This window comes from Ursus arctos, unplaced genomic scaffold (assembly GCF_023065955.2).
Source record: "Ursus arctos isolate Adak ecotype North America unplaced genomic scaffold, UrsArc2.0 scaffold_11, whole genome shotgun sequence".
NCBI lineage: Eukaryota > Metazoa > Chordata > Mammalia > Carnivora > Ursidae > Ursus > Ursus arctos.
Window position 1 is genome coordinate 39,001,093 of NW_026622775.1, and position 20,974 is coordinate 39,022,066.

The window sequence follows — 20,974 nt, forward strand, 5'->3', positions numbered from 1 at the left end:
ATCTAAAACAAGACTTAACCAATATCAGCAACACATAATCACAAAACTGAAATATTACAGTGTTATATTGTCTTTAAAAGCTATGCTTTATATCGATTACGTAAAACACTGGAGAGTTGTAGCATATGTACTATGCTTTTTTTTTTTAAGATTTTATTTATTTATTTGACAGAGAAGGGGGGGACACAAAGAGGGGGAGGGGTAGTGGGAGAGGGAGAAGAAGGTTCCCTGCTGAGCAGGGAGCCCGACGCAGGGCTCGATCCCAGGACCCTGGGATCATGACCCGAGCCGAAGGCAGACAGACGCTTAACAACGGAGTCACCCAGGCCACCCCTGTACTATGGTTTTATATATACTTTTAATCTCACAACTCTCCTAGTAATTCTAGCTGACAATTTCCAAGGCAAGGTATAAGCTGCACATAACGAATCCTGGCTTATTTCTTTAATATATAAAAGACAATAAAATATTGTAAAGCAATACAATCTAAGAGTTATGTAAAAATATATTATACTTTGAAATATATTTATTTATATATACATATACAAATTTACTGAATAAATATTAAGATAACAATGAAGGAAATTAAACTCTTCATATACTACTGTTCACTTTCTGTTCATTCTCTTCAAGTCTTTCTTCATAAATATAACCTTAACATACATAAAATCATAGCACAGGGATAATTTGGTATTCTTTTTTCTTTTAAAATTTTATCTTTTGAAGTCCTTTAAATATAACTAAGGTTCTAATTACATAAATCTACCATTTCAATTGCCTTATAAGAAACTTGTAAGGAAAGGATCCATTTAGGCATTCTAATATTAATTTATAATACCTGAATTATATCTGAAAGACTGTCAAAGATAAAAATAATTCATGAAAAAATAAAATATGACTTAAAAAAGCACAATATGAAACAGTCTCATCTCAAAATAATAAGTTACCATTTTCGGAGCTTACTGTATTTTTTCTAATTAAAGATTTCCAATTAAACTATTAAGGAAAAGCTTTAATTTTAATCTTAAAAGAAGATCAATAATTAATACTGAGTTTAGACTAAAATGTTTTCAATAATTCAAATAGTATATACCAAGACAAAATTGTTAACTATATGTAAATTGCCCTTTGAGTGAACAAGAACTTCAATAACTGAACTTCTGCAATCAAAATATAGATATGCTTTTAAAAATACACAGAGAGTATTACAGTCACAAAATAAATTGCATCAATTTCCACATAAAAGCTGAACTCCAAACAGAAATTAAAATTGATGTCAGTTTACTTCTGAGAGCTTACTATATTTGGTAAACTGCTTCCTTTTTGATAACACAGTGGTTTCAGTTTTATATAAAGACTCATTATAAGCCACAATGTTTCCTAAGAATAAAATATGCAACATTTTATTAACTCCATTTTCATCTTCTATAAACAGCCATGGATATAACTACCAATCACTTTAAAACCGGATTTAAATTTCGAGTATTTTTCCTATGATTTACTACATATTCCTTCAGGAGTTTCCGAACCAGACTGCCTAACATAGTTTACAATGCAATGATTTCTTAAAACTTGCATAAAATTATGATAACAATTGTTATTTGGTCCTCCACGAATTTAGAAAAACAAAAACAAAATGAAAAACATGAGACAGAAATCACTTTCTCTTTGCGTTATCTGATCATGTCACAACATTTCAGAGTGGGGTACCAAGGTTTTAGCCTCCTCTTCTGAAAATTATTGGGGAAAAAGACAGCTTTGGAGTGTCTTGAGAGGACAAAGATAAGTAGGTGTACAATGGATAGCCTTCTAGGTGTAGGAAAGCAGTACTTAAGGAACTATCATAGACAACTGCAGAGAGGGCATTAAAAAACAAAGGAGCATGGCACTGACAGGATACCAATAAAAATTTGATGGCTTTAAAATAAACTGTCACCATATTTGTAAGTCATGCTTTGCCACTTCTTAGTTTTAGAATGAACTAAGCTTATATACTCCATCTGTGCCTTGGTTTCTATATAGATAGGGACAGTAACAGGATATAACTCATTATAGATTTACCGGGATTAAAACAAAGTGCTTAGCATACTGCCCAAACACAGAATAAGAGCTCAGTATTATTCTTGTACAAATCTCATTTCAAATTTCAAAAAACTTTCAGAACACTACCTCTAGAAATCTCACACTGCAAATTTGACCTCAGTGATATGGAGAATCTGTTTGAAAGACAAGGGCCCCCAAATTATTAATCAACCAACCAGTATTTAAGGAGTATGTATTTAGATCAAATAAGATGATGCCTGCCTTTCAATAACTTTTCACATTAATAAGTTAATAAAGAGAGATGAATTCATGGGTAATGACATAGGGGAGACAAGAGAAATGAAAACATATATTAAACTGTTTGAGATTGCTGGTAACTGGACTATCAGTTCAAAGACAGCTCTCTGTGGGACATTTTATGATAAATGTAAGGAAACTAACCTGGAAAGACAAAGACCTCAGATTGGGGGTTAGAGGGAAAGAAAGTTGATTAGGTAGGGTTTTAAGAATTTTAAAGAATAATGACAATGACAGCCAGTTTTATTCTATTCCTCTAAGTAAAAACCTGTCAAGAGAACTAGAATAAAAGCATGTATCTGATGGAATCCTTGAATTACTGAATTCCTGAAAAGTTCCCCTTCCTCTCTTTGTTCTCTTCTTCTTTCCACAGATATTTATTATACACCTACTATCTAACTGGAAGTGTGCAAGGTGCTGGGAATAAGAAATCATTAAGATGAGGACTACACCTGGTTTGATGAGAAAAACTTCAGTATAGATACTCTCAGAAGAAAACTAAGCCTATTTTACCAGTACTACTTTTTCTTTTAAGTGAAGAGACTGTTTTCTCATTACGACTTAAAAGATTTTACGGTTTCAAGGGTACATCGAATGAATATATTTATAACATTTTAGATATATATTTATATCGAAACCATGCATTCTTAAACTCTATCCTGAAAGCTCCTGTCACTTAAAATATACCAAATGAAGGAGTTCAGGAACCTGAATATAGAGTTTAGGGACTGAAAACCATTCTAGAACTGCACATGAGCTCTCATTTTTAAAATACCCTAGCAGTGATGCCAGATGCCAGAAAACAGCAACAACAAAAAAATTACTCCCAGTTGGAAAAAAGGAAAGCAAGGGTAATTCAGAAATAAATTTGCACCAGAAGAATATGACTAACCTCTAAAAGATAATCCAAAATTTATAAGAGCATGTAACCTTGGGCAAGTTATTCAACCTTCCCACATCTCAGTTTCTTCATCTGTAAAATGATGATAATATATAGCACCTATCTCAAGAGGCTGTTATGAGGACTTATAAGTTAATATAGGTAAAGCGCTTAGAACAGTGTAGGCCCATAGTAAATGCCTCATATGTCCTATATTATTATAAAAGCATTGCTCTAATATCTGGATAATGAACAATATACCCTGACAAAAGTAAACAATAGCTCTAAAAAAGAGGAAATGTTCAAAAGTAGCACTACAGAAGGAAAAGAAGAAAGTCACAGAATTGTGTTAGTGAAATAAGTGTCCTTAAGAAAGAAGAGGTAAAACAGAGGTCACAAAAATATGTTTAGTTTTAAATATATGGAAAGAGAAAAAGATAGTCTATACCTAGAAAAAGAATTATATTCTATATTTAACAAAATTTAGATAACTTCCAATCACTTTACATTACCCTAACAAAAGTTATATTGATAATAAAGAGTGTACTTCTTGTGATATAGAATTTGGAACACCATCGATGGTTTGTTCAGCTTGCATAAGTCACAACTGATTGGACACAGTCCCTGTGGGCATGCCATTTCATCCAGACTAGATGGTTCATTAGTCATAATTACTATAACTGTACAGCAGAGACTGCAGTTTTATCTCATCATACATCTTTGATCAAGCTGCTTCAATTTCTGCTTCATCAGCATATGAAGTTACATTATTGGAGTTTTTTATTTTCAATCGGTGATTAACACAGATTATGCTTTTTATCAAAACATGTATTTGGTCTTCACATTTAATAATGAGGGCTCAGATCTGACCACCATTTGACCTCTGATATTTCAAAACCACCTAAACACCATGAATCATCAACTGAAACCCAAAATGTTACAGAGAAAATTAAACAAAGGGAAGAACTGACCTGTGTTAAAAGCATAAGATGATTGCACTTATCTAAATTGAGACTAACCATATTTGCAGCAGCTTCTCATTAAACATTAAATTGCACACCAGAACACATCATACATATTTATTGTTTTGCACTGTCACTTTCAAAAGACTCATACCACAATTAGTGTTTCTCTCAAACTATAAGCTACATAAAGAAATTTCCCATGAAGCTTGAAGACAAGTAATGTAGAAGATTGTACAAGAAGGTTAAAGAACAGATGGATAATAGATTTCACTGAACACTAAAGCATAACACACTTACTTCAGAAAGGAAAATGTTGCCAAAACATGGTTCAAATGCAAAATACTGAATGAAATTGATGTGTCAGGAATTTTTTTTTCTTCTAAGTTCTATTGAAGAACAATAGGGGACTAAATGGCCTGTCTCACTATTTTTGTACCTCAGTATTTTCATGTGCAAAGTGTCCCCACTGTAGGCTGCATGAACAATCATAATCGACAGTTACATGCAGGCATTGAGGCTGCAAAAATCCCAGAGTAATTAGTGTTGTCTGAATGCAATGACATCTGTGTTCTCATGGTTCTCAAGACATGTCAGGCCAATAAGATGTATATGAAAAAATATGACAAGCATTGCAAATGCCCTTCTGAAAGGTCTTACACTTTGGGGAAAAGCTGAAGAAATAACACATGTCATCTTTTTGTAAGCAATATATTTAATATTAAAAGACCTAAAAAGATCTTTTGAATCATTCATTTTCTTTTTGCAACTATAAAGTATTTATTCAGTATACAGCAATGCAGCATGAAAAAAATGCTGCAAGTCTGTCTCTTTAAAACTTTAACACAAATGATTCTGTGCAGTGGCAATGTATGTGCCCATTCCTTCAGTAACAAAACAGAGAGCACATCTTATTAACACTGCTTGATTTCTTTACATTTTAATTTTAAAATGATATCTGATGGTACAGGACACAAAATAGTTTAAAATGTGTTGTTAAATGCTTTAGAATTATGTTCGCATTTTTCTAATAATAGCGACTGCCAAATTGATTGCATTAAAAAGCCTTTGTTTTAGAATACCTAATGCTTTTGCTGAGTGGTGCCTATTGCTGAGCCCTCTCTCTCTAGGCTGTAGCAGTATGTTGGAGCATGCACTTGCTCCAAGAAAGACATTAGTCATCATTAACAGAAGCACTGACACCAAATCTAAGTGCCTCTCCACAATGACCAAGTGGCAATCATCTTTCTCTTAGACTGTCACTGCTGATTAGGATTTTCTTTCATGAAAATTTAATTTGTCCCCCTTTCTTCAGCTTATTTTTTTTTAATTCCTAAAAAAAACCACTGTATTCAAGAAGGATTGCAAATACAGCAAAAGAAGTCATACCTATAACATAGGCTAACAATATAAAGATTTCAAGATTCTCAGCCAAATCTTTTATCTAATCCAACAGAAAAACACAGAATAAGTGAATGATTAATAAACATAAGGGAAAAACAATGATTCTAAAAGGAATCTAGCTTTAAGAAACAATAAGCCTCAAAAGGTGAATAATTCAAGAGGTCCAAATAAAATTTTTCTAACAATTAATTACATAATCCCAAACCTTCTTTAAAACTAAGACTACAATATTTTAATAGTAGCCATGTTTCACTGCATTTCAAATTTGTATTCTCTGTATCTCAAAAAAAGAAGACAGAGGTATCCACAGACATGTCACTTCAAACTTAAGAAAATATTTAAGTATCCATACCCTCAGTGTGCATTAACCTGCTGATTAAAGGAAAAGAAAAAAGGAATTTTCAGTGGCATTGGACAAATGAAAATGATTCATGTGGTCATGCAGAGTACTCCGCAGCTAGATGATACTACGGACTTGAACTCTGGTTCTGTACAATATCACAGTGTTAAACAAGATATCGTAGCGATAAGTTATTTAAGGAAGTTTTAAAAAACATTTACTTTCCTGTTTTATTTCAATTTGTTTAAAGTTTTCAAAAAATGTAAGCATATGATAGTTTGCAAGGATCCTGGTACAACCGAAACTCCCACTTCTAGTTATAAATATTATCTTCCCTTTATATTACTTACATTTTGTAACAAAATAGAGACTGACTTAAATTTAAAATATCTCTAAATTATTTTATATCCTTTTAGAACATGTGTACTTTTAGTCAAAACCTGTTACACTTTTGTGTTTATGCGAACATAAACTGTATCTATCTTTAAACGTAAATACCCATACGAAATGCCTTTAAAACAAAAATCAGCCTTTCTTTTTAAATTCAGAAGCAACCATAATTCATCAAACTTTAATCATTAAATGTTCTATGCCTGACTATTTTATTGTGAAAAGTAATATAAAACAAATTTGAAGGTCAAACAGCAATTGCTTTAGGACTAATGCATCACATTTATAAATGGTACATTTTTTTTTCTCTTTAAAATTGGTCTACAGTTAAAACATTTAAGTGGAGATTAGGTATTAAAATGGATTTTGAGAGGCAATTTGGAACTGCTGAACCTTCATAACAGGGATATCATGACTGAGTAAGGATCTAGTCTAAAATAAAAGCAAAACTATATCATGATAACATAACTTACCTATCCTTGAATAATTATCTTTACAAATGATTGACTCATTTCTTTATTTTTTAACTATATAAATATATTGCTTACTTCTCAAAAGCTTAAAAGTAAACTCTGATCTTCAGAATCACAAAGACTTATCCAAATCAAAACTTCAAAGACTTAAAGTATAATTACTGACTCTTGCTAGATCCAGTACATGTTCAAGTAGAGAAGTTTAGCTCTATAACTTCTACCCCTCAACCTAAACCTCCAAGTCACTTGTCAGTTAAAGGTTGGGCGATTTATTGACCGCCTCTGGATGCATACTGTCAGTGCTGAAGGAAATATGAGAGAGGGTTGTCGCTACTGTTCTGGAGCTCATTGATAATGACATACCTGCCTCTGTCACCCATTACCCATACTACAAACTACTTAGACCTAACTGAAAAATCAATAGCCTACTTGCACTGGTTCCTGTGGCTGCCTCCTTTGATTGTCAGCTCCTGTCTAGGGTCAGCACTTACATGAAAGGGGCTGTGACTGCCTGATGCTTTCAGGACAACCTAACGATATGAAACTAGCCAACAGAACAGTAAATTCTGTCTCCCTGCCCTCCTCATCAATTAGGCTCTGACTAGGCTTGCCTGTAGAAACCTGACCTTTTAAGTTTAGGTGAATATGGACTAGCTGAACACACCATTGCCCTCAGCACTGAGCCAGGAAATCTACTGACAGGTTAAACAAAACAGAAGGTTGTAACTGTCATAATTTGCATTGCACTTTCACGCCAACAAGGGTGTTATCAGTAGGGGCAAGCCCTGGAACACACAACTCCAGCACCCTTAAGCCACACTACTCATAAATTTTCAAGTGAAGTGAGATAAAACATAAATTCACAAATAGCAATGCATTTCTCATCGCTTAGTCTTTTAGGTTTGCACTTTGCAAACCCACAGAGTGTCCATCAACAACTCTTTCAGTGGTCGCCTGGCACTCCTACTACATTAATGAGGGACTTTCAGTGAACACAACATAGAAGTAAAAATAACTCAACTATGCCAGTTGAAAAGATATTTTAGAGAGAATTCATAATAAAACAGACAGATTGACCTGTATCTTGAAATGAGAATAATTAGATCTCAATATATTGTCTCTTTCCTGTCTCACATCCCTCCCTCCAAAAATATCCACAAGGTTAGAAAATAAGTTATCACATCAGTGAGGGGAGGTGTTGAAATTATTTCCTACCATACTTCTCTGATACAGCATCTTTTACAGTTTGAGAGAAAACTAAGAACATCTGTAAAATAAAAGATGTTAACACTTTTATGCTTGTCAGATCTTCTGATGAAAACAAGTGAAAAGCATGAGAAAGTAGTATAAAACTTTACTTACTATCGTGACTCGTGTTTTGAAAACCATTTCCCTGCTTGGATCTATCTTTTAACACAACATGAATATGGTAATATATAGTTGCTTAGAGCAATATAGTTTCTCTGAGGAGAAGACTGACCATTCTTTTTTTTTTTTTTTTTAATTTTTTATTTTTGGATTTAATTGTGAACTTGAACTTTCTTTGGCTTCAAGAACTTTTATAGAATATCTAACCTTTATAAAAATGTCAGAAACACGGAGAGTCCATTCAACATTTTAAGAAAAAAAAAACAAAAAACACCTGCTAATCTTACGTACCCCTTTGAACACAGGCTATTTTTCTATATATATAATACACATGTCTGTTCCTTTTTCATGTTTTTATGATCCAACTCCTATCAAGCAATAATTAGTATACTCTTAGAATTTACTCCAAGTTGCTATCTGGTTGTCTGTCCCTCACAACCACCTCCAATCTATAATTTGTAGTTTTCTTTTCCTTAAGTCTAAAATATGGATGGGATGTAACCATTTGTAAGCTTATTCCTTTCTGTAATTTTTTTCATGTTAAAAACTTCTATATATCTATATTAGAGTAGCACTGGAAGTCTAAATTCTTACAGAAAGATTTCTGATTTGAAATCAACTAATAAAGATATAAACAACAACTTAAATCATGCTATGGTATGAAGTTACAGATTTTTTATCTTGAAGAGGCAGAAAAAAGTTCTAATCCACCCCCCAAATTAAGAATTGAGAAAAAATAGTGAGTAGAAATAATGACTCGATTAAGGTCACTCAGATAGTTTATAGCCAACCAAGGACAAAAATTCAGGGCTTTTCCCCCCTAGACTAATGCTCTTTAGACACTATCAAACTGCCTCTCTTTATCTTATCTATCTAGGTAAGCTACGTGACAGCAATGACCCTACATATTTTTAAAAATACACAGCTTTGTATCATTTTTTTTAACTGATGTTATAATTTATAGAAAGTTTTGACTAATTTCCAGAAGAGATTAGATTTGTAGAACATTAAACCAACAAGGTACTATAGAACAAATAACTATTAGAAATAGAAGATCTAATTAAGTATGGTTGGAACCCTGTACTTACCTAATTTGATGATTAACTATGCATCTGGTAGCCTTTCAGGTCCTTTGTGTGTACCTATCTGATAGCAAAGTGAAAGGGCATGGATAGTGTCTGGTCCCAGCAAGCAAATCATTTGGAAACAGTCATAGCCATAGATCAAAGATTTTTCACTCTATCCAGGCTGATTTAAACCTACCAACCCAGGTTTTGTCTTCAGACAAAACCAGTCAGAAAATAAAAGAATGACTCTTTAGGATCCAAAGATAATAAGGGAAGATAGAAAGGGAAAATTCAGAAAAGAAACAGGCTGGCAGAACCTTGATATACATAGGCCAAGACAGCTGTTTTATATCCTAGCTTGATTTCACATGGTTAAAGGAAAAGTTTCCATTCCTTAGATCATCAAATATTATTTCATTTATACTACACAGATGTCTTCTATACGTAGATTGGAGCCAACGAAGAATTTTTGTTGTTGTTGTTTAACCACTACAAGGAATCAGAGAGACCTCTCAGCACATCACTTTTACTCTAATTCACAATGTTTGAGCAAAGGAACAGCCTAGATTTTTAACATTTCCATTAAAAATAATACAAAGTCCATTAAAAATTTCCTGTAATCATAGCAAAAGAATGATGTCAAATTACCTCTATTAGTAATAATGTAGATGGAGTGCTATAGAACCAATATATTTTAAAATAAACTAAGATGTTTAAAAAGGCTAGTTTTCCTACAGTATAATACAAAACTATCCATATGATATGCTTAACTGATAACTTTAAACACAGGTCCACAAAATGTCTCATATGACCTGAAAGAAATACAGAACACAATGCCAAGTCTTACATTCTGAACTAAGTACAGCTCAGGACTAGCATAATCTACATCCCTAATCTCAATCATCTGTTACAGAAATGTCTGGCACTGATCACAAGGGAAAATAGGAATGGGAATGGGGATGGCTCTAAGATCCCAAGAAACATATTCTATATGGAGTCTGTAGTATTATGTTATTAAACAAAGGGTTTAATAACACCTTTTTTAAACCATAAAATTTAATGTCTTGAATCAAATGGAAATCAAAAGTTTTGATTTATTTAGCATCAAGTTCAATATTGACTAATCCTGATTTTCCTATCTTTTGGAATTGATATTAAAAAATACCCAGACACAAATAATAATCCACAAACTATATAATCATTCCTTAAATAGTTAAGAGCTGGTTCTACTAAAAGTACCCTCTCATTTGTGATTATAGTGCATTATGAAAGCCAAAGTTATTTGAAAGGTGAAATTTAATATTTACATCATAGTATATTAGCAAGTTCAAATTGTTAAAAAGGAAGGAAGAAAGGAAGGAAGAAGGACAGGACAGGATCTTATTTATTCTAACTTTTCAGAACCTGTTTACTATATATGGAAATAAGAGAATGTAATTACTACAACCCAAAAATGTATACACTTAAAATGAGAAAAAGCTAAATAAGTTATTGGTAAGACCAAATGATATCTCCCAACATAAGTAAGAATACATAAGTTCAATGAAACACCTTCGGAGAGATGCCTGCTAAATCAACTTGGACTTTCTTAATATTTCATATCCTTGCTCAATAATACAATAGTATTTACTTTTCAGTTAGGCTAAAAGCTGCTTACTTCCATTTTCCTGAGTACAATTTCTTTGCTCTATCTTTATACATCTTGGTGAGATAAAATTATGTATAGCTTAATAAGGTACTCATATATACAACTGTTATTCAACTTGGGGGAAAACATGAACATATACTGTACTCTTCAATTTTCTCATCCTACAAAATAATACAAGAATTAGACTTGTAAAAGATGTAAAAGTATAAACAACATCTCTAATCATATATATATTACCCAAGGTTACCCAACCAAATTCAAAAGGCCCACAGCACAATACTCAAAAGCATGTAAAAGATTTATTTTTTAATACACTTCAATAGGCTTATTATGCAAAAATTAAAGCTATTGCCTTTACCTGACAGAACATTATCTTAAGTTCAAACTGTATAAATGAGAACGATAACCTTGGGTTACCAATCAAAGAGATTACAAGGTTTTGGTATTTTGCTTTTTTTAAAGCTATTTTGTAAGAGGAAAAAACAACAACAACTTGGGTCAGCAGCATGACTGATATTTTAAAACAGGTACTACAGTGAACTGTTCAAAGAAAACATTCAATTACTGGTTATTCTCTAGATTGATTCCAGAATAGCAATTATTGATAGTTTAGAAACAATGTCTATGATACCTCAGTTTTGGAAATCAGCTAATTTCACAGAGAGCAAAAGAGAATGTGGTTTTACTTTGACTTTTAATAGAACCTAGATACTATAATCCTGATAATTGTTTTTAAAAGCTTTTTAAAATCATTACTTCAATAAAATTTCATCAACTAATAAACAAATTGTGTTTGGGTTATTCACTTTTCTTTCTGTCTTTACTAGAATCGTTTTTAAATTCAGGCAACTTAATAGTTGTTTATTTCCCCATTTACATTTTGACCAAAAATTGTTTTTCCTTTAAAAAAAAGCAAGCATTTTTATAAATACATTGAAAGACTAAGTATGTAAGAACCCAAAAATTTAACAACTGCATAGATGTTTCAAAATTAGATTTTAAAGGATGAGAGTATACACACACAAACATGAGGTCCTTTGTTTTCCAAAAAGTATAAATCCTTCAGAAAGTTTTTTTTTTAAAGTCAATAATCTGATTATTTTTTAAATATTTCTGAAATGTTTTCCTGGAAAACAAAATTATATAATCTAAAATCTGTATACTCTTTCGTAAAGATTATTACCATACTATATGTTACGTCTATAGAGAATTAAAAAATGACTATCTTTTAAGTCTCAGTGATACGATAAAATAAAAAATACACCAAAGTGTAACTCAGTAAACACATTTCTAAGTAAAGAGCAGCAAAAAATAAAACAGTTTAGGGATTCTGTATTCTCTGGAAATGTAAACAGGATTATATCTGTCAGATGTACAGAAGCTCTGACTTCAGCCATTAGTTTGGTTTTGCTCCTGAGAAACACAACATGAACTACTGAATCATTTCTTTTCAAATCCATACATTCCCTGAAGCAGTTCAAGCTTCATCAGCAGCGCAGGAATGTTTTAAAATGACAGGCAAAGAGCATTAGTTCTCTTTTTTCTCTCATACTGTTTTCCTATAAATGGAAGACAGGGTTCTTTTCTTAAAGCACTTAAGCTGAGACTGTTTAAGTCAATTGCTGTAGGAAAATACGACTGAATTTTCTATGCAAGAAAGTATCACGACTGGATGGTTTATTTCTTTTCAAGAAAAACTTTGAGAAAATCAAATATTGTATAACTATCTTAGAATAACATAAAATTAGCATTCTACTAATTGCCCATTATTTTTCAGTTATAAATATTTTCAATGTAAGTATTCTGCCAACACATCACGTTATTTTAGCACCAAATAATACCGAGTTTTGCTTCTAATGTTAAATATAAAAAGGCCCTCAAATTAAGATACACCAATTTTATTTTGAAAAACTTATTTGTATAAATAGTTAAATTTTATTTCCAAGTTTCTGTACTCATAAGCATTTCACTGCAAGAGGAAATTCAATTAATAATTAAATGTTTATTTGCTCATGATCAATTAAAAAGAGGACATAATATATAATCTGGCTATTCTTCTGGAGCTTAAACATTCACTTTTTCCCAAAACTAGCAAACTAATTGCTATAACTTGACTCAATTTTATTTTAAGGAAATGGGAAATTTTAAGGCTAAAGTTTCAACATATACATTTTAGTTTATAGTAACTAAAAACACCCCCACCTTAGTATTATCGTGCCCATTCTCATAAAATGCTTCTAAAGTAATGATGGTGGAGGTAAAGACTAGAGAAGTCTGAAGGTTGTTATGGACTACACGAAATCCAAAACAAAAAAATTCAAATCACACCCTGAATATCCTCCTCCTCTTTTTAGGAATGTCTGTAGCTAGCCCAACATCACAGGTCTGGGCAGAAGCATGCTGATGTTGGCACTGCCTAAACCAAACAAACAAGATGTTTAACAGTCAAATAAAATGTCCTGCAGCCTCCCTAATGAATTTGTCAAGGACCATCAGATTTCTCTCCCCCTCTTTTGCCTCATTAACTCAAGTATGATGAGACGGATTATAACAAGAGAATACAGATCAATCGGTCTGAAGACTTGAAGTGGCTTTTAGCCTCTAGAGTTTCTTTCTCTCACTTGGTATCCTTTAATAGAATACGGTATCTCCTGCAGAAGGGGCTGCCACTTCGTTTTAATACACCATCAAGGAGCTGCTGATGGACTTCTATACTAACATACATAAAAGCAGAGGTGACAGGGGCTCTTCAATTACAGCCTCCTCGGATACCGTTTCCCCCTTCAATTATTCAACCAGAGGAAGAGCGGATCCGCAAACACACAGCTGAAGCAGCTCTTAGAGCAGAAGCAGCCAGAGTGAGTTGAGGTGGGGGAGGGGGGAGGAAGGGAACTAGCAAGAGCGAGCATTATTTGCTGGAAGTGTTTAAGTTTATTGCTCGAATGATGTTTCTAATTAGTACCACGGCAATAAATTAAAGTCGCCTTTGTTTAACTGATTTATTATTTACTACAGCATCTACCTTAGACAGAGTAAATTGGTAATGAATTGTTTTTAAATCAAAACATTTGTAACGTTTTATCATCCCTCAGCCTCTGTATGTAAAAGTGGAGAAACCCAGAGACAAGAGTGCCACGAAACTTAGTCGCGTCCGACAGAGCCGGAAAAAGAGGAGGAGTGGGGTATCAGGGAGTGGTGGCGCGAAGATCCGCGTGGCCTGGGCCGCCCCACCCGAGGAGGGAGGGCACTGGGCGCCTACCCACGGACCTGGGGGAGGAGACGCCGCACTGGAGCCGGGAAGATGGACAACTGCCGTCACTCCCGGGACTTTTTGTAACACTCCCAGGAGCGTCGCGTGCGGGGCCGGTCCACGCGCAAGGCCTCCCCTGCTCGCGAACTCCACGTGAGGAAGAAGCAGCTAGCTCGAGGGTCTGGGAGGGAAAGCTCCGCACTCTCTGTCCCCGACACAAGTCTCCGCCCAGTAACGGCCCTCGGGAGAAGCTGCAACGGATCCTCTCGCGGCTGGTCGCACAACTCTGCAGCAAAGTGCCCCTCCAGTCCAGTAATATTTCCCCGAGCGCCAGTGTGACCTCGAGAGCATTAGCCGGGTTACCTACAGAGTCTGGGCTTCGCACGCGAGCGAACCCCGAAGATGCCGAGGCTCTGCTCTATCCTTCGCCGCCAAGCATTCCGAGATGCAAGCTGCGCCCCCAGCAAGGCTGGAGCCTGAAGCCGCCCCAAGTCTCTGCCACAGCGGGAGAAGTTGACTAAAGCTCTGCACCCCAGACTTTGGTGAATGCTTACTTCCGACTGTTCTTCCCCACTACTGGCTACTGAAGACATATCCTACACAAAATCCGACTTCATTTTTGAAAAGCCAACCAGTTCTTTAGAAAGGGACTTATGTCAAAGAGAATGAGGGGGTGACAAGGCACCAGTGGTCCGCTCCAGACATCTAAGAAAGAACCAAGAGATCCAAGTATCTGACATCAAGTACATGGAGAGAAATAAACTTTCCTTATGCAACTGAATCCAGGTTCGCCTGGTCCAGCTTTTAAGAGGGCACCTCGAGCCCTCCCAAGGGGTTTTGCAAAAGCCGCATGCACACCGGTTTTGCAAAGGGAAGTCTTTGCCCAAATGGCTTCATAGATTTTTATTTCTTACGTCATTATCAGAGAATATAATGTCCAAAATCTAACTAAAAATAATTCCATCTACTTGATTTGTCTTAAAAAGATTCAGCATCCAGACACCTGAGGTTCAAACATAAACCCTCAATACTAAGCAAATCAAAAACACCGTTACAGCTTCTTTCATCCAAAAGTAGGGAAAGGCTACAAGGGGTACAGCTTGAAAGTATAATACATATACTAAAAGCACATGCACGAGTTTCACTGAAATGCCAAGGGAGGAGTGAAGCCATCTGTGTAATCGATAACAGGATAGTTATAGATTTTTGCAGCAGTGAAGTCTTTTAAAAGCAACAGTCAATTATGAAAATAAAATCATTTTACAAGTGAAACTCTGTACTGCCTCAGAGTATATTCAAAATTAGATTTACAACATTTAACATTTTAAGAAAACTTTAACTTAGGTTCACTTTTACTTCATTTTTATTGTTTAAAACAATTTTAGTCGCTCATGTTAATTTAAAAGTATATCCAACAATATTCTACCATACATAAATTTGTAGTCTTTCTCACAACTTAAACATATTTTCTCTCTAATAACTAGTCTTTTTTACAATAAATAGCATAAAATATATCTGAATCTTAATTATGAAGTAATTACAAACAAGGTGCTTGCACTATTTTTACCCTGCCCCATTTTTCAACAGCATATGGAAATTACTGAAAAGAGATTTATGGTCATAAGCCTTCACCCCATATCCACTCCACACACACACACCCCAACTGGTGCACACATACAGCAATTGCTCTGGCTCTTGGCAACAATGGGAGAGAAGGGGAAGAGAAGGGAGGAAGACTTTCCCAGAGGAGAAAATCTAGAAAAATGTAGGTTCTTTCCCAGATTCCCCCTCCTCCTGCTATTCGCCTTCAAGCAAAAGTAATTTTGTCAGAGTTTGCACCTTCTGCACAATGTTGATAGGAAAAAAAAAAAGTGAACCTTTCTCAACCACTGCTACTCTCTCGCGTTACTCCAGCCATCTCCAGGAAGTCCCTTCTATATAGACTCTCTTTCTTCCTTGCAACTGATAAGAGGAGAGGATAAAGAAGAAGGGGGTTGTAAAATGTGTGTGAGCATTTGATTTCTACTATCTCCTCCTATTTTCTTACTTCTCTCTTTACCCCCTTTCTTTATCAAATGCAGCGGTGGCTGCTACTGTCTGCCAAGCATGCCTGTCTTCTCTCTCGGATTGGCTAAAGCACTGACAGCTCGGATAGCGATTGTAGGAACTGAAGCTCCACCCCCCTCATGATGGCCCTGGACCATTCATAAACTAAATAACTCCAGGAAACAGCAAGGCAGAGAGAGAGAGAGAGAAAGAGAGAGAGAGAGGAAGGGAAGAGAGAGGAAGAGAGAGAGAGAGGAAGAGAGAAAAGGAGGGAGGAGGGAGAGAGAAAAGGAGGGAGAGAGAAAAGGAGAGAGACGTCGGAGGGGAGGAGGGAAAGACGACTCAGAAAGTGGAATCTGCACAAGCAACCTAAAGGGGGAGGAGAAGAAAAACCCTTGAATCCTTACAACTAAACCCCAGATGCAACGCAAGCAACGACTTCGTCACACTAAAACAGATTTTGTGAGGGCCAAAATTATAAATTACGAAGCAGAAATGAATACCAAACAACTTCCAGCGGTTTGCACCTAGAGAAAGACAAGAAGAAACCGCTGCAAACAAACAAACCCAGTCCAAACAACGCCTCCAGTAGGAAAAGAGGAAAACCGCTACAACACGACCCCCTGAGAAGAGACCAGACCATCACGCTGAGAGTGCGGGGCGTCTGCAAACCTCCAAGTGTGCCGCGGACTGAGCTGCACTTCACTGCTCTCTGGACCTTAATTACGTCCTTCACCTTCCGTTTGGGGGAGGGTGAGGAGAAAGGCACTTACCTACGCTGAGGAAGAAGTCCTACCAGCGTGGGAGAGAAGTTTAAGAATGAAACACTGAATGTTTCGCTTTTATTTTTAAATTTACTTTGGCACTTAAAAGACCTCATTTCCAGATTTTTGGGCAATCTCGGCTGCAGACATCTAAGCCTAACCTCTTGGTAACCTGAATTTTCCTCTCACCCCCTCTCCCCCCCCCCCCCTCTCACAAGCACATCTTTATTTTACACATCAAGCAAAAAAGTCCCAGCAGGTACTTTTCCTCTTCAAAGATTACCCTTTTTTTCCTTATTTCTGGAGAAGAAAAAAGGTTTCTAAAGAGGGGAAAGAAAGAGAAAGCCGGCTGTTTCATCAGCCGGTCAGTCCAGGTGGAAAACGAGAGTGAAAGTGGGGCTTAGGGGAAGCGCGACGCCTCTTTCGCCAGCCGCAGGGCCACCACCACTGCGTGAGCCTTGGATCCCTCAACGTATTGCGAGACGCCGGTGTATAGCCCGGACCTGTGCCCCAACATGATCGCCGCTCAGGCCAAGCTGGTTTACCAGCTCAATAAATACTACACTGAGCGCTGCCAAGCGCGCAAGGCGGCCATCGCCAAGACCATCCGAGAGGTCTGTAAGGTGGTCTCGGACGTGCTAAAGGAAGTGGAGGTACAGGAGCCTCGCTTCATCAGCTCCCTGAGCGAGATCGATGCCCGCTACGAGGGGCTGGAGGTCATCTCGCCCACGGAATTCGAGGTGGTGCTCTACCTAAACCAGATGGGCGTCTTCAACTTCGTGGACGACGGCTCCCTGCCCGGCTGCGCGGTGCTCAAACTGAGTGATGGGCGGAAGCGGAGCATGTCTCTCTGGGTCGAGTTCATCACAGCGTCCGGCTACCTCTCAGCGCGCAAGATCCGCTCACGCTTCCAGACCCTGGTGGCTCAGGCGGTGGACAAGTGCAGCTATCGGGATGTGGTCAAGATGATCGCAGACACCAGCGAGGTCAAGTTGCGCATCAGGGAGCGCTATGTGGTGCAAATCACTCCTGCGTTCAAGTGCACCGGTATCTGGCCTCGCAGTGCGGCACAGTGGCCTATGCCCCATATCCCCTGGCCCGGCCCCAATCGGGTGGCGGAGGTCAAGGCCGAAGGGTTCAACTTGCTGTCGAAGGAGTGCTACTCACTGACCGGCAAGCAGAGCTCTGCGGAGAGCGATGCCTGGGTGCTACAGTTCGGGGAGGCTGAGAACCGCCTGCTGATGGGCGGCTGCCGAAACAAGTGTCTCTCGGTGCTGAAGACGCTGCGGGACCGCCACCTGGAGCTGCCAGGCCAGCCGCTCAATAACTACCACATGAAGACGCTGCTGCTGTACGAGTGCGAGAAACACCCGCGGGAAACGGACTGGGACGAGGCGTGCCTAGGCGATCGGCTCAACGGCATCCTGCTGCAGCTCATCTCCTGCCTGCAGTGCCGCCGCTGCCCTCACTACTTTCTGCCCAACCTCGACCTTTTTCAGGGCAAGCCCCATTCGGCCCTGGAGAGCGCTGCCAAGCAGACCTGGAGGTTGGCCAGGGAAATTCTCACCAATCCCAAAAGCCTGGACAAACTATAGGGTGCTGGGGACTGCTTGAAAAGCGACACAAACGGGAATGCTCTCTTACAGACAACACCCACAACTCAGCTACAAACAACAGAAACTCCGGACACAAACTTTTACATAAGCCACCTGAAAGAAACAGGAAGCAGGCACAAGACCTTCGTTAATTACCAAGCAAACAAAAAGAGAGCAAACCAACCAACCAAACAAACAAAATCACATTCTTGCACAAAAGTGATCGTTTTTCTTCCAAACAATGTGAATTTAAAAAGTCACACAAAAGAAGCAATCGGGCTTTGCCACCACAAAATGAAACCCAAGGTACATTTTCAAATCAATGTATAATAGTTTCTCCTCTTTTCCTTCTCTCCCCTTCTCCTTTCTCCCCTCTCTCATCTTCTTCCTTTCCCTCTCCCTCTCATTTCATTTTGTTTTGGGTTGCCTGAATGTTGTCACCAAGTGAGAAAAAGTATTTAATTATATGTAAAATTTCTCTTTTAAAAAAAGTTTTGCTGATGTTAAATGTATCTCAGTGCCAATGTCAGATTGTGCCCCTCCCTTTCTTGCACCTCTACCCTCACCCTAAGCAGTCTTGTTGAAAACAGTAATAAAAATATTACTTTACATTGTAATTGACTGTGGGTTGTTCTTAAATGAAGGCAAGTGAGATCACAATTTATAATTTTACAATGTAAAGATGTGAACTTCAGGAACTAAATGCAAGAAGCTTTCACTGGAACTCTAATCCGCAAAATTTACAAATACAGCTCTTTTTGTAGATTTAACCATATAAGTCCCTCCTCCCCCAATCCTTGGAAAAGAGAAAATATTAATTTTACCCAACTATAATGTTTGTTCTGTAAATTTTTAGGTTTAAACTAACATCTTTCTTCACACTTGAAAAAAACAGATTTTTGTGTGGAAGAAAAGACTTTGGTCCCTAATGTTTAAAATAGAAAAAAAAATGATTTCACATTAAAAATTAAGAGATTTGCTTTCTTACAACATAATTTTTAAAAATCCACTCTGAGTCTGAAAAACAAAGGCAATATTCATGGACCTTTTCTCAGTAGTTAACATGATCAGTTGATACTTTCCTTTCAATTATTTGTCCTCTTCGAGCTTTAAATAATAAAAACTTGACAATTATATTAACCAAAAAAGAATAAAATAATTATAGCAATACTCTTTTTTACCCAGCAAATGGTGATATAAACAATCCAGATTCAGAAACTACCTCAATTTTTTAAGGTTTAATTATAAATGCCATAACTATGACCATTATTTGTCAAATTCCCAGAATTATTCAGAAGGTGCTTATAGGCAATTGAAACAAAAAAGGTTCTAATACCATTTTTATGACCAAAGAAAAATTGCTGTTTCAAGAATTTACATACAGGAAAAGTACATTACTCCTGCTTTTCTAAGGTTAACAATCTAATTACTAGTTTTAACACTTCATCTAAATTAACCAAGGTTTGTTTTTAATGCAAGGAAATAACTAATTAAAAATAAAATAATTAGTAAAACTGAAAGTATCCCAAAGGAACTGGTTTGTCTTATGTTGTCTTCAATATACTCCATTAGATATGCTAATAATGAGGCACAGGTACAGAAAATATGTCAGATATTACCCTTTAAGATTTAAAATTTATTCTTTGCATTAGTCCAGCTTTTGATTTATTGAAAAATCCATGAATGAGAGATGTAGACAAAAATGTTCTAAAAAGGAATTTTAAAGATCTGAGGAAGAAGTTTGCATGGGGGAGGGAGTGTATGGAGGGATGATCAGCAGGACAGCATAGATGGATGAGAAACAAGGAAGGTACTCAGAGCTCTGATGCCTAGTTCACTTGACAAAAGAGGCTTAAGTTCTCGGATTCCCTGGTAAAAATTCCCTAGTAAAAATAGTTTTGTTTTAGAAATATAAACTTTGATCTTATCAGTTCTGAAATAATCTCTACTCTTTCAACCTACACTGTATCTTTTTCTGATCTCTTCCCGTAGATGTAAAACAAACTCACTGTAATACTAAGTGGTTCAGACAAAAATACTGATTTTTTTAATAATAAAAATGAACTATTCTCCAGGGAAAATGTTCTGATTTTTTTCGGAACATTTTCAAAGCAAGTAGTAGGTGCTCACATTTACAAAGAAATGATTTAAGGGCACAGTGTTTAGTTTAAAAGATAAAAATGACATCTTAAAATGACCTTTTTTTTTTTTTTCTTATGCACACAAGTATTTACAGCATTAGACATTATTTCCCTCCAACTATCCCAGGAGGAAGTTTTTAAGTCCTGATAAGAACAAAAATTCCCCAAATTCAGTATTTTTTCCCTACCTTATTTAACGCAGGTATCACCAACAAAAAAAGAAAAGCACTGCCACAACACAAGTGTCCTCATTTACAAAACACCTAAAAGCACCAACATCCACACCAAATAAAAATTTCTTCCAAT

The 20,974-nt window shown here is 36.5% G+C and overlaps 2 protein-coding genes across 6 annotated transcripts in view; one reads left to right on the top strand and one right to left on the bottom strand.

Annotated features, from left to right (window-relative positions):
* The window catches only part of LRBA (LPS responsive beige-like anchor protein), a 791,618-nt gene that overhangs the window by 257,055 nt on the left and 513,589 nt on the right, over positions 1-20,974 (bottom strand). The gene's annotated exons all lie outside the window — the stretch shown is intronic.
* Positions 508-19,768, top strand: MAB21L2 (mab-21 like 2). Its single transcript, XM_026499460.4, has one exon. The coding sequence runs from the start codon at positions 17,448-17,450 to the stop codon at positions 18,525-18,527; it is 1,080 nt and encodes a 359-aa protein (XP_026355245.1). The 5' UTR covers positions 508-17,447; the 3' UTR covers positions 18,528-19,768.

Bases quoted from the DNA above. Each gene is read 5' to 3' on its own strand.
- MAB21L2 (XM_026499460.4), top strand. From the start codon at position 17,448: ATGATCGCCGCTCAGGCCAAGCTGGTTTACCAGCTCAATAAATACTAC.